The 13046-nt window shown below is 63.2% G+C and overlaps 2 protein-coding genes across 2 annotated transcripts; both read left to right on the top strand.

Annotated features, from left to right (window-relative positions):
* Nucleotides 1-87: 87 nt before the first annotated feature.
* On the top strand, nt 88-7403 carry CHLRE_01g036800v5 (uncharacterized protein). Its single transcript, XM_043058732.1, has 17 exons — nt 88-386; nt 463-611; nt 1003-1057; nt 1593-1685; nt 1978-2067; nt 2319-2420; nt 2566-2706; nt 2955-2995; nt 3170-3338; nt 3789-3941; nt 4252-4462; nt 4632-5047; nt 5284-5364; nt 5571-5711; nt 5910-6124; nt 6262-6673; nt 6883-7403. The coding sequence occupies exons 1-17, from the start codon at nt 174-176 to the stop codon at nt 7006-7008; spliced, it is 2808 nt and encodes a 935-aa protein (XP_042928646.1). The 5' UTR covers nt 88-173; the 3' UTR covers nt 7009-7403.
* A 48-nt stretch (nt 7404-7451) lies between these two features.
* CHLRE_01g036850v5 (uncharacterized protein) lies at nt 7452-12778 on the top strand. Its single transcript, XM_043058733.1, has 13 exons — nt 7452-7817; nt 7970-8227; nt 8440-8613; nt 8807-8929; nt 9164-9287; nt 9501-9659; nt 9831-9931; nt 10175-10396; nt 10678-10929; nt 11228-11280; nt 11485-11521; nt 11778-11828; nt 12059-12778. Exons 1-13 carry the CDS (start codon nt 7671-7673, stop codon nt 12161-12163), a joined length of 1806 nt encoding a protein of 601 aa, XP_042928647.1. The 5' UTR covers nt 7452-7670; the 3' UTR covers nt 12164-12778.
* The last annotated feature ends 268 nt before the right edge of the window (nt 12779-13046 follow it).

Here is a 13046-nt window from a genome sequence, read left to right on the forward strand (position 1 = left end):
GTACAGTGTGAGTACACTGAGCGGATGCAAGAAAACCCAAACAGAAACCCATGCTGACATGTCGCTAAAAGTCACGGAATGCTAATACCATAATTCATTTGACTCAATGATAACTACACAAATGCTGCGAACTCTTACGTGACCTTGTTAAGCACTGACAGCTTGCCACCACCATGGCGCCCGGGCCAGAGGTGGCTGGCATTGATATCTTTGTCCGTGTTAAGCCTGTACCAAAGCCGTCTCCAAGATTAGGAATTGACAACTCGGAAAACAAGGTCGAGTTCAACATCCCTAGGAATGAAGCCGCGGGACTCGTGAACAACCAGCGCGAGCATTTTGAGTTCCGCTTCAACGGAATCCTCCAGGCTGACGCAAAGCAAGATGAGGTAAGGCTGGCTCGCCTGGGCGCCGCGAGGAGTGTTGCACGGTGCCATGTGCTCCTGGCCCCTCGATGCGGCCCAGGTCTTCGAGCGCGTCGCCCGGCCGGTGGTCATGGGGGCGATGGAGGGCTACAACGGCACCATCTTCGCCTACGGCCAGACGGGCTCGGGAAAGACCTTCACCATCACGGGAGGCCCGGAGCGCTATGTGGACCGTGGTATCATCCCACGGTGCGTGCCATGCATGCCGGGGATGTCAAACGGGGCGAAGTGGGCCCCGACACGGTGCCCGGCAACTGGAATCAGACAGGCACACCGCGTTTTGGATCGCGCGGCGGGATCCTATGACAGGCCCAGGAGAATAGGGCCCCGGCGCTTCAGTACACGTGGGAACGCTCGGACGCGGGCATGCCGGTGCTGGGTCGGTGCTGTGGTGGTCGCCGCCTAGGCGACAGGGCGTGAGCGGAATGCGCAGATTACACATAGGCGGGCTCATGTAATCCTGGATCACGCGTCTAATATGGTGCGTGGCATTGCCTGCCCCACTTTAGAAGGCTAACCCACAAAGCACACGCGGTGAACACGAACGTATACCGTACGCTCCATGGCATGCCGCCCGCAGGTCAATCTCCGCCATCTTCAGTGAGATATCCAAGCGCCATGACTACCAGTACTCGGTGAGGTGCTGAGCGGGGGCAGCTGTAGCCACGCGGCTGCAGGAGCAGCAGCAGCGGAAGCAGCAGCTGTAGCTGCAGTGCTGGCAGGGCTGCTGGTTTGCTCCGGTCAGATCGACGCAGCGGTTGTGGTGTGCGGGAGCGGAGATGGATCTGGAGTAACCGCACACCGCGGAACGCGTGTTGCGCTTTGAACAGCTCGGCCGGGGCCTGCGGCGGTCCTGTTGGTGGTTGTGGCAGCGGTGGCAGAGGCCGTGATGGTTGTGGACTGGCGGTCAGTGACTGGTGGTTGTGGACTTGCGGCTGCTGAGGTTTCATGGGGCGCCACGACGCTGCCCCTGGGCAGACGTGTGGAGGCAGTGCCCTGGCGGCCTCTGCCATGTCGTGTTAGGCTGCACGTGCGGGTGTGGCGCCCCAGCGCTGCATTCCCGCCACTCCAGCACGCATGTGACTCCGCAGCCCTATGCCTCCATCAAACCCCACCTACCCACCTGCCTGCCCATACCTCCCTACCCCAACACCTCCACACATACCTCAGGTCCACATCTCCTACCTGGAGATTTACAACAATGAGGGCTATGACCTGCTGGACGCAGAGCGCGAGATCAAAGCGCTGGAGGACCTTCAGCAGGTACGGTGATTGTGTCTGTGGCCTCCCGGATCCCGATACCAACCGCTTCTGCGCTGCCCGTTACTGCAAGGGGGTAGGGGCGAAGGCGTCCGCCGGTCCACGCGCCCGCCTGACCCGCTGTCGGCATCCTCCTGCAGAGCTGCTATCCAGCTATCCAGCTCATGTCCAGCTAGCGCGACTTGTGCTCTTACTGGGAGCGGTTACGCACCAAAGGTTACGCGCTGACTGCCTGGGCTCTCTGTGCTCTGCTGCTGCGGCTGCTGCTGCTGTGCGCTGCTGCTGCACGCCGCAGGTGCACGTGGGCGAGGGCGAGGACGGCACGGTGAGCTACCGCAACCTGTCCATGTACCGCGCCAACAACGAGGAGGAGGCGCTCAACCTGGTGCGTGTGGGCGTGTGCGTGTGTGGGCGTGTGGGCGTGTGCGTGTGGGGCGTGAGGCGTGAGGGAGGCGGGTTAGGTGGATGACGTGGGTCGCTGTGGCGGGCGCTGAGATGCGGGCCATGCTGTGAGCGAGGGCACAATGGAAAGACGCATGAACGGTCTGTGTATCCGGCGCTTCGACAGTGTCAAACCAGCTCCTGAGTCTCCTCCCCCACGCCTCCCCATCCCGCTCCCACCCTGCCCTCCCCCAGTTGTTCCTGGGTGACACCAATCGCACCATCAGCGAGACGCCCATGAACCAGGCTTCATCGCGATCACACTGCATCTTCACCATCCACGTGGAGGCACGCAAGGTGCGTCGCCGTCCACCAGGCATCGCGCACACACGCGCACACACATGCACACAAACACGAATGCACGCATATGCGCACGTGCACGCTCACACACGCGGTGTTGACCCTCTCCTTAATGCTCTCCTAATGCATGACACGCTAACAGACGGGCGAGGACGTGGTACGGCGCTCCAAGCTCAATCTGGTGGATCTGGCGGGAAGTGAGCGCGTGAGCAAGACCGGCGTGGACGGCACCACCCTTCGGGAGGCCAAGTACATCAACTTGTCACTACACTACCTGGAGCAGGTAGGGGGTTGGAGGCGGGTGGAGGCGGGTGGGGGCGGGTGGGGGCGGGTAGTGGCACACAGGTGGCTTGCAGGCGGGGCGCCGATGCGTGTCCGGTTGGGGCGCTGGGGGATGGCGCCTGGCATTGATGCATGTCGGGGGCTACCAGGCTCGCCCCTCTGAATCCATGTTGAACATGCTGTTCTTGCCGGGCGACGTGACCTCACCGGCGACCCATGATGACCCATTATGACCCCTGCACCCCACAGGTCATCATCGCGCTGCAGGAGAAGTCCATGGGCATGAACAGGCAAGTGGCCTGGACTGACTGGAGCCACAACCCACGCCCTAACCCACATCTGATATCTCTGCTGTCTTCTCTTCTCCGGTAACATCAAGCCCCATTTGCCGAGCTCCACAGCTCTCCAAGCAGCACACCCTACCCCTCACCTCCTCCTCCTCCTCCTCCTCCTTCTCCCTACAGGCCGCACATCCCCTACCGCAACAGCATGATGACCATGGCGCTGAAGGACTCGCTGGGCGGCAACTGCCGCACGGTCATGGTCGCCACCATCAACAGCGCGCAGGACCAACTGGACGAGTCCATCTCCACGTGCCGCTTCGCGCAGCGCGTGGCCATGGTCCGAAACACGGTGAGGCGGGCGGCGGCGATGTGTTGTGGACACACATACGGTCCCGTTGACATCTGCAGCTTGTCTGTGCCGCCTTCCTGGTCGTTCTCCAGCGTGCCTTTCTGCTTGGAACCGGCGGTGTGGGCATGGAGAGCATGGTCCGCAGACGGAATAGACCGGACGCAGCTGCGCCTGGTGGCTGGGCGTCTCGTTGACACACCAGCAATATCTCTGTCTACTGTCCTGGCCTTTCTCCCGGCCATTCGCCATTTTACCAAATCCGAACGCGCCAAGCGCTTTCTGCCCGCGCGCTCCTGGCCGCTACACCCGCCGCCGCCTGACCCGTCCGACCCTTTCTGCCGTCTTCATCCTCACGTGACCACCCCGACACCTGCAACACCCTACGATGTTCCCTTCCACTGTGCTGTATCCTAACCATAAACATGCACGCACACCACATGCGCCCCGCAGGTGCTTCTGAACGAGGAGCTGGACCCCAGCCTCATCATCCGGCGGTTGAAGCAGGAGCTGCGCGACCTCAAGGAGGAGGTCAAGATGCTCAGGGGCGAGGAGGAGGAGCGCGGCCCGCTCACGCCAGACGAGCTGGTGCGGCTGCAGGGCCAGGTGAGAGCGGGGGCTGCAGGCAGGGTGTGCGAGGGCTGATGGCGGGATTCGGGTGTGGCTGTGGCATGGGACAGGCGGGGCTTTCAGGAAGCAAGGCTGTGGGGGCTGCAGGGGCTGTGGGGGCGCGGGCTGCGGGCTGCGGGAGCTGCACACCCGTTTGCGTCTGGCGCCGCAGGTCTGCGTCATGCAAGCCTCCTAACCTAGCTTTCTGTTGTGCAAAAAACGCCCATCGCGCATTTGCCAAGCCAGTGCATGCCTCCCAAACTCCGGCCCCCATCCGCCTCATCCTCTTTCCACCCCCTTCCTTCAGGTGGAGACGTACGTGGCGGACAACTCGCCCGAGGCCAGCCTCAACCTGGGCGGCAGCATGATGATGATCCGGGCCGTGTTCGAGGTCTTCAAGCGCCTGCTGCGAACAGGCGGCTTCAAAATGGCGGGGTCGGGCGGTGCGGGCGGCAGCGGCAGCGGCGCAGGCGGAGGTGGCGGGGAGCCGGGCACGCCGGGGCGAGCTGGCGGCGCAGGTGCGAGTCCCGGACGGGCGGTGGCTGCGAGCTGTGTTTGACATTACTGACACGTCGTCACTACCATCCAAGGGGACCTCACTCCGCGTACCGTAGCTTGAGCATCGCCATCATCATACCGCCCACAGCACGTACTGTACTCCACTTAACCTGTCTAAACACCGCACAGGCGAGGGTGGCGGCGGCGGCGGCGACTCGGCTGGGCTGCAGGACCAGGTCCGCAAGCTCAAGCTGCAGGTGGCGCAGCGCGACAACGAGATCGGCATCCTGGTGTCCATGCTAAAGCGCCGCGAGGGCGCAGGCGCCAAGGCCGGCCCCGTCCTCAGCAGCCCCTCCACCTCCATAAACGGCCCGCCAGTGCCCGGCATGGGTGCGGCGGCGGCGGCTGGCGGCGCGGGAGGAGGCCTGGGTGCAGGGCCCAGCGGCGTGGATGGGTCAGGCGCGGGGCCGGGGCCCGGGTCTGCAGCGGCTGCGGGAGGCGGAGGCGGCCCGGCGGACGAGCTGGCTGTGTTGATGAACACCAACCTACTGGCTGACCGCAACAAGGCCTTTGAGCTGTTCCGGAAGAGCTACCGCCAGAACGAGGTGGGGGTTACATTCATGATTGTTCAAGAAGTGAAGGCGTACTATGGGGGTGGGGATGGGGATGGGGCGCTGGGTTGCCGCCAGGGTTGCTGCGCAGCTCTGGTTCGCACGGCAGCATGCTGTCTGATCCGGGCGAACCCGCTGCGTGTGGTGTCGAGTGCTTTGCATCTGTTGGCCGGCCCTTCTAAGCTGGCTGAGCGCCCGCCCCACCGCCTCGTGCTGTGGCGGCCCCGCAGGTCATAGAGGAGAACAAGCAGTTGCTCAAAACCAAGTACGACAGCGCCAAGTCGCTGGGCGCCGCGGTGAATGACTCCAAGGTGGGCCGTACGTCAGGGCACCAGGAACGGCTGCATGAGCCTGTGTGTCGTTGGTCTGCTGGCCCGCTGGGACTCACGAGGGGAGTCGCTCAGGGACCCGAGAGCAGCAAGCCTCACCTCAGATGACACGACAACGCTCGCCGCCCTCCGCTCCTTGCCTGTGCCTCTCACACGCGCTACACCCCTCACCTGTGCCTGCCCCCCAGGGCCGCATCAACGAGCTGCGCTCGGCCATCGAGCAGCGGCGCATGCAGCGCGGCGCGGCGGCGGTGGCGGCGGGCATGTCGCCGGAGCAGCTCACAGACGATGACCCGGAGGAGTCCCGGTGCAAGGAGCTGATGGAGCAGGTGGGAGACTGGTCGTCGCGGTGGGAATTGGGAATTATAACTGGCGTAGTATGAACCCGCATTGAGGAAATACGTAGCAGCGTAGCAGCTGACACTGGAGAGTGTGAGGGACCGCAAAGCATTAGCCCGCGCACAGCTCGCTTCAACATCAATATCATACAACTGCCGTAAACACCGGATCACGTTACCCCCCAACAGGAGAAGGCCCGCTACCGCGACGCCTTCAACCAACTGCGGGAGCTGAAGAAGGAAATTGAGCACCTACACCTGCTGCTGGAGCAGAGCCGCACCCGCCTGCAGCGCGACTTCGAGCAGTGGATGGGCCTCATGCTACGGCAGCAGCAGCAACAGCAGCAGCAGGCGGCGGCGGGGTTGCCGCCGTCGGGGCCCAGCCCGGCCATGTCGCCAATGCGGTAAGTGACTGTGCACGGGCGAAGATTCAGGTCATTTGGGCCGCACACGCTACTGACGGCAGCTGGTGCTTTGACCTCCAGAGCACCAAAAATCTCTGCAATGTGTAATGTGTGACCTGGTGTGTGCCGCACAACAGGCCGTCTGCAGCGGCACAACAACCTGGCATGCCGCGGCAAGCCTGGGGCGACGCGGGGGCTGCACCATCGCCATCCGCCAGCCCGGCGCCTGGGCCTGGGCCCAGCAGCAGCGGCGGCTCGTTAACACGTGGCCCCAGTCCGGGGGGCTCGGCAGCGGCGCCGCCGCCGCTTCCAGGCGCAGGCGGGCAGTGGGCGACGCCGGTGGGGCTCAGAGCAAGTGGGGGCAACAGCCCAGCCCTGGGCTCGCATGGGTACGGGAACGGGCATCCTTCAGGCATGCACGGGTTAGGGCCAGGGCCGGGGCCGGGGCCGGGCAGCGGCGCCGCCAGTCCAGCGGTGACGCGCACCGGCAGCGGTGTGGCGGTGCAGCAGCACGCCGCAGCGCACTCGAGTGGCGGGCCGAGCATGCAGGTGAGACTGTGAGAGGCGGGGTTCAGCGCTCATATCACAGGGACGCTGGTCGTTTGCAAGAATGGAGCCGGTCCTTCCTTTCGACCGTACGGCATCACCATTGCACGACGGCGCTTAACACGGGGCGATGCATGCGCTGTTGCCACACCGTATGCACATGGCGCGATATTTCGTCCGCTTACCTCGCGTTTGTGTTTCGGCCTCAACAGGGAGTGGACGCGGCTGTGCTGGAAATGGCGCGGCCGTTCCTCACAGGCAACCCTGACGCGGACGCGGACATCGTAAAGTTCTATGAGGCCAAAGCCAAGCTGATGCAGAAGCTGAGCGCTGGGTAGAGACTTGAGAGTGGTGTCGCCACAGCCGCCGCCGCTGAGAGCTGTGGACGCAAGTGATGTGGCCGGCTTGCAGGTGCCTTGTGCTATGAGGCGCCTCAAAATTTATTGTGTGCATGTTGCGGGTCAGGAGATTGGCGGTGAGAGCGACGCGGTTTTGAGTCAAAGAGAAGGGGTCTGGACTCTGGAGCAAGGTCTGGAGGCCCTCAGGGAGCGGAGTCCGTCGAAACGGCGCTTTGTACCGCACAAAGACACAACCCCCGCCCGCCACTGCCTCGTGTACAAGCCTTCCTGTGCTCTTGTGCACTTGCAGTCTTCAAGAGTCATTACCAACTATTAACAGAAGGCCGGGCGTGTCGCATGCATAGGAAGTCTCGGTGCCGCCCGTCACGTAATGTTACATCGCGCATACTAAAAGAGACATATCGCTGTAGGTTCATGGATAAGATAATAGCTGTCAATCCTTGAGGGCCGCAGTTTTACGCGACGTAATCAACTTGAAGCTTTTGACGGAATGCTCTGACTGAGCCTGGATTGCCATCACTGAAGCCTCTACAGTAATTTCAGAAGTTGGGGTCGCCTAAGGCTCCACCAACGCGCCCAGAAGGCACATGCACGCTTCTCGATTTGCCGCGAAGTCGCCCTTAGTCCCCGCGAGCTCGCCAATGGCAGCACCCATGCGAGCTCTTGGCTCTGGCGTACCGCGGGTGGCTCGGGCCGGTGTGGCCAGGGGCCCGGCACCGCTGAATTCCTTTTGGCGTTCTTACGGCTGGGGCGCTGAAAAGACGAAGGAATCTCAGTTTACTTTTGACGTGAGTGTGTAAATAATTCGACTACGAAAGGAACGACAGTCGGTCTGCAGGCCGCACGTCCCACAGCTCAGGTCACTGCCCACGTCGCTTGTGCCCGTCCTTGCCACCCAAGTCTCCCGTGCTCCAACCCGCAAACCCGCCTTCCTTTCCAGGACCACCAAGCGATCTTCGAGGGCCGCACCACGCCGGACCTGCTCAAGTCGCTGCTCGTGCTGCGGCTGTGCTCCACGCCCTCCTTCGTGGCCTCGGCGGAGGGCCTGCTCGCCAATGCCCGGCGTGTGATGGGCGACAGCACCGCCCTCAGCTTCGTGCGCACCACCTTTTACCAGCATTTCGTGGCCGGCAAGGACTCGGGCGACGTATGGGGCCGCATGAACACGCTGCGTGCGAACGGCGTGGGCGCTATCCTGGTGAGAGGATGGCAAGCGGGCACGCAAGTGGGGTGGTGCCACCAGCCCGATCAGGGCTGGAACCACTGGAGGGAGCGGACCAAAGCGGTGGAGGCTGCGAGATGGCTGGGTTACAGGGGCGCCAGAGGCCTGCAGTATGCGGAGCTGGCGCGAAGCTGGGCGATCGCCCTTCCAACTTTGGTGCTGTTCTCCACCGATTGCGCCCGACACAGGACTATGCCGAAGAGGAGGACCTGCTCACCGCCTGCAAGCAGCCCGCGCCGCCCGCCACCAAGGCGTCGGCTGGCGCGGCTGCGGGCGGCGCGGCGCAGGTGTCTGCCCGCGACCCCCTGGGCGGCGAGTCGCTGATTGAGTCGGGTGTGGCAGCGAGGACGTACACGTTCCAGGTGCGTGCGGGCATGCAGTCCACTGCAAGTGTGTGCTATGCATATGGCATCTCTCACGGAAGGTCATCAGGAAGGCGGGACGGGAGCTGTGCGCGGGGCTACGTGCGCCGTGGCTAAGCCCAAGAGCTCTGCATCACACACAAGAACCCCGCTGACCTGCCGTCCTCCCGCCCCGATGCATGCAAACACGCAGGACGACGCCACGTGCGAGTTGCGCACACAGGCCTTCCTGGCGGCCATTGACACCGCCGCCACACTGCCCGGCCAGGGCTTCGCGGCCATCAAGCTCACAGCCCTGGGGGACCCCGCGCTGCTGGTGCGTGCGTGCCTGCGTGCTCCTGTGTGCTGCTCCTGCGTGCGCTCATGGCGCCCGCTCACGCGCTGCACATGTTTTCTGCGCCCGACAGCCCATACGGTATGCGTGTCCTTCACCGACTCACGTAACCGCCGCCCAAGGCTGGTGCCGTGCCATGCTCCCTGCCGTACCACCGTCACTGAAGTGGTTACGGTGCTGTGCTGCCGTACGTCTGCACTGCCGTACGTACTGCAGGAGCTCCTGGCCTCGGCTCTGGACGCAGTGAAGGCCCTGTTTCGGCGCTATGACAGCAACGGTGACGGCTTTGTCACGCGGCAGGGCTTCCTGGAGGCCTTCGAGCGCATCGAGAAGGCGCAGGGTGAGGGCCCGCTCGCTTGCGTGCGCCCGGCTCGCAGCACCTCCGCTGTTTGTGCGGCTCGGATACTAGTGAGCTGATCAGACGCTGCCGGCATTCCTCTCGGCTAGCCATAGCCTTGCGCTAGCTATTCTGTACCCAAACGTACGTGTGTGTGTGTGTGTGTGTGTGTGTGTGTGTGTGTGTGTGTGTGTGTGTGTGTGTGTGTGTGCACAGGCCGCAGCAGCACAGGGGCGGAGCGCAACGAGATGTGGGCATGGCTGGACCCGGCCGGCGACGGCCGCGTCGACTACGTGACCTGGGCCAGCCGCCTGGACCTACGCCGCCTGCCTGACATGGCCGCCAGCCTTAGGCAGGAGCTGGAGTCGCAGACCGGTGGGTGACGGCGCGAGTGACGTGGGTGGCGGGCAGAAGGGAGGAGTGGCGGGAGGTCTGGGCGCAGGGTGGCGCTCCGCGTGCGTACGTGAGTAGGGTAATGTGACCCAGAACCGCGCCGCACTGACACCCTTCGTATGATTCCTCAACTTTTCAACGTATCTGCTGTAGACGCCCGTGGACGGCAGTGGGAGATGTCGGCTGAGGAGCTGCGGCAGCTCGAGGCGCTGTTTGGGCGGCTGCAGCGGCTGGTGGCGCAGGCCGTCAAGAAGGTGGGCCGGAGGCAGGGGAACAGGGCGGCACTGGGTTTGGTGGAACTGGGTTGGGTGCTCGATGCCAGTGCGGGACGGGCTGCACAGCCACGAGGGTATGCTCGGTGTGCTAGGACAAGCGCCCTGAGCGCTGAGGGTAGCCAGACGTTTGGGAGGCGGGCGGAGGACGCAAGGTGTGGCGCCGTGACGCATCAAAACCAGCCAAAGCCGAAACGGCAGTACCGTGTGCTTCTGCACAAACAGGGCGTCAAGCTGATGATTGACGCGGAGCAGAGCCACCTGCGCCCCGCCATCGACCACATCGGCCGCGAGCTGATGCGCGAGCACAACAAGCCCGTCAGTGCGGGCGGCGAGGGCGCCGTCATCTTCATGAGCTACCAATCCTACCTGCGCGACGTGGAGCTGCGCCTGCAGCGAGACCTGGAGCGGGCGGAGCGGCAGGGATACGTGCTGGGGGCCAAGCTGGTGCGTGATGAAGCGCGTGATGTCGGCGGTAGTGCTGGTGGTAGAGACATGTGCGCCTGTGCACGTGGCGATGACCGGCGATGTCTATGCCCAGCTGCTTTCACCCTGAGGGACCCACCTCTCACCATACGTGCGCTCATCATCAACGCCACGCCCCCTCGCCATCATGCCTTGCACCCACTCCTTGCGCCCACTCCTTGCGCCCACTCCTTGCACCCACTCCTTGCGCCCATTCGTCCTTGCGCCCACTCCTCATTGCGCCCTGCTGCCTCCCGCCTCAGGTGCGGGGCGCCTACCTGCACCTGGAGCGCCGCCGCGCAGCCCAGGCCGGCACCGCCTCGCCTGTGTGGGACCACATGAGGGAGACCACCGCCGCCTTCGACGGCTGCCTGGACACGCTGCTGCGCGGGGTGCAGGCGGGGCGGGCGGAGCTGATGGTGGGCACGCACAACCGCAGCAGCGTGGAGGGCGTCATCGAGCGCATGAACAAGCTGGGCCTGGAGCCGGAGGAGGCGCATGTGTACTTCGGCCAGGTCAGTCACATGTCGGGCATATGGCGTGAGGCATAAGGCCTGTGGAGACGTGGAGTGGGGTTTGGTTATGGCGCGGTCTGCAGCGGAGGGCATCTGGCCGTGTCATCTACCTTGGGGAACTGCCCGTCTAACATTGCACACACTGCCTCACGTACACATTTCCCGCCCCACGTTTCTATCTCCACACTGCCCACCACTGCATTACCCTTCCTCCATCTCCACCACCCCTCACCACCACCACCCCTCACCACCCCTCACCACCCCCTCACCACCACCACCACCACCGCCTTCCACGCAGCTCCTGGGCATGGCCGACAACATCAGCTTCACGCTGGGACAGCACGGCTACAAGTGAGTCGCCTACTGATGAGGCAGCAGGATGGGTCGTGGGGGCGGGCATGAGCAGGGAAGGCCTGATATCCTGCCCGCCCGAGGCAAATATGCGCATCAACCCCTGTCGGTAACTTCCTCCTAGATACAGGTCCCGCGTGGCCAACCGTGAGCTTCACCTAGATAACGCTCCCTGTGACCATTGTTCATCGCCCGTGCGTGCAGGGTGTTCAAGTACTGCCCCTATGGCCAGGTGGACAAGGTGCGTGCATGTGGGCGTGATGGACATTAGGAGGCGCATGTGTGCGCGGGCGTGTGGGCGCCATGTCCAGTCGTAATTCCACCACGGCCAGTCCCATCAGCACCGGAGCTAGCTCTTACTTATCCTGCTTGTGGTCGCACGCCTTCTGCACGGCTGTCCATTTATGGCTTGTGCCGCTTGCTGCCAGTACTGCCTGCGGGCGCGTGTCTCCCAACTCCCTCGCTCGCGCCTACCGCCCGGGCACTGGGCTCCGCAGGTGATCCCCTACCTCATGCGTCGCATTAACGAGGCGCAGTACACACGCAAGGTGCGTAAGGGTGCGCGCGCGTGTGCGGCTAGTGCGGCTTTACATCTGCGCTCGACCGCCGAGTGTGGGCCACGCTTGCTAGGGGGTTGCTCGCAGTAATTGGCGTGTCGTCAGCAGCCCTCGGACCACACGTTCAACACCACCCTATTTAACCCATAACGTTTCCAATAGTGTTTCATCCTGATCATGTACCGTACTCGCTCCTCGCGTTGCGGCCCTCGTCGTTGCAGGGCGGCAAGGAGGACGCGGCGCTGCTTCTGGAGGAGCTGATGCGGCGGCTGCGCGACCCGGCGCACTCGCCCATCGCGCGCATCTTCAGCACCGCCTCCTCCTAAGGATCGCCATGTGTCCCGCTCTGATGACCGTGTGCTGTCGTGAATGCGAGGCTTTGCGGCGTGCGGCTATGGATACGGCGCTGGTTTGCAATAGTTCATGGCTGCGGCGGCTGCGGGGGCCACTGCGTCGAGGCTGATGAGGCTGGGGCTACTGCTGCCGTCGCTTTCGCATGCCGTAGGCGCGAAGTGCTGTGCGGGTGAATCACAACGAAGCTAAAGGCATGCTGTGCATACTGACACACGAGAAGTGTGCGCGGCATGGAGTGCGCACGGAATGGGACGCGTGATCCTTGTGTAGGAATTCTTTACATGCAGTCGGTACGAACGCGGTCTTAATTTATAGGTGAGCAAAAGCGCATTATGTGTGTTGCATTCGAACTTATCTGGGGCAAACGTACGTGGGGCGTACGTATGGACAACCGTGGATGCGGGGGGGGGGGGTTGATTGGCTGATTGCTCTTTCATGTTGGAGCTCAGGGTGGGAGCTCGTGAATGCGATAGCACAAGAAGGGACAGTCCAACGAAGGAGCTCGTGGCAGCAGCGCTGGAGTGCCGTAACTGTGATGCTGGCTCGTGAACTGCGTCAGCAGGTCCCTCTTGTAACCAATGCAATCTGTGATGCCTCGAGGCGGTAGCAACGGTGGGGGTGTTAGGATCTTACGAGCAGGATTCCCACATGGAAATCCCATATTTCCCATTATCAAAGCTGTTGCATCAGCATACGGCATGATGCTGTCGGTAAAGTTCGGGGCTCGGGAAACTCGGGTGCTCGGCAAGACCGCACGGATACCTGCACGGGCTGTAGTGGTGGTCGCGTGATGGCTACCACATTTCAGGAGTCCAGGCCTCCAGGGCACAGCCAGTGTCAATGTCACCATACGCG

Source organism: Chlamydomonas reinhardtii, chromosome 1 (genome assembly GCF_000002595.2).
Source record: "Chlamydomonas reinhardtii strain CC-503 cw92 mt+ chromosome 1, whole genome shotgun sequence".
NCBI classification, from domain to species: Eukaryota; Viridiplantae; Chlorophyta; class Chlorophyceae; order Chlamydomonadales; family Chlamydomonadaceae; genus Chlamydomonas; species Chlamydomonas reinhardtii.

Bases quoted from the DNA above. Each gene is read 5' to 3' on its own strand.
- CHLRE_01g036800v5 (XM_043058732.1), top strand. From the start codon at position 174: ATGGCGCCCGGGCCAGAGGTGGCTGGCATTGATATCTTTGTCCGTGTT. The intron at 2,421-2,565 runs GTGCGTCGCCGT...ACACGCTAACAG, and splicing joins TCCACGTGGAGGCACGCAAG to ACGGGCGAGGACGTGGTACG. The intron at 5,365-5,570 runs GTGGGCCGTACG...CCTGCCCCCCAG, and splicing joins CCGCGGTGAATGACTCCAAG to GGCCGCATCAACGAGCTGCG.
- CHLRE_01g036850v5 (XM_043058733.1), top strand. From the start codon at position 7,671: ATGGCAGCACCCATGCGAGCTCTTGGCTCTGGCGTACCGCGGGTGGCT. The intron at 10,397-10,677 runs GTGCGTGATGAA...CTCCCGCCTCAG, and splicing joins ACGTGCTGGGGGCCAAGCTG to GTGCGGGGCGCCTACCTGCA. The intron at 11,522-11,777 runs GTGCGTGCATGT...TGGGCTCCGCAG, and splicing joins CCTATGGCCAGGTGGACAAG to GTGATCCCCTACCTCATGCG.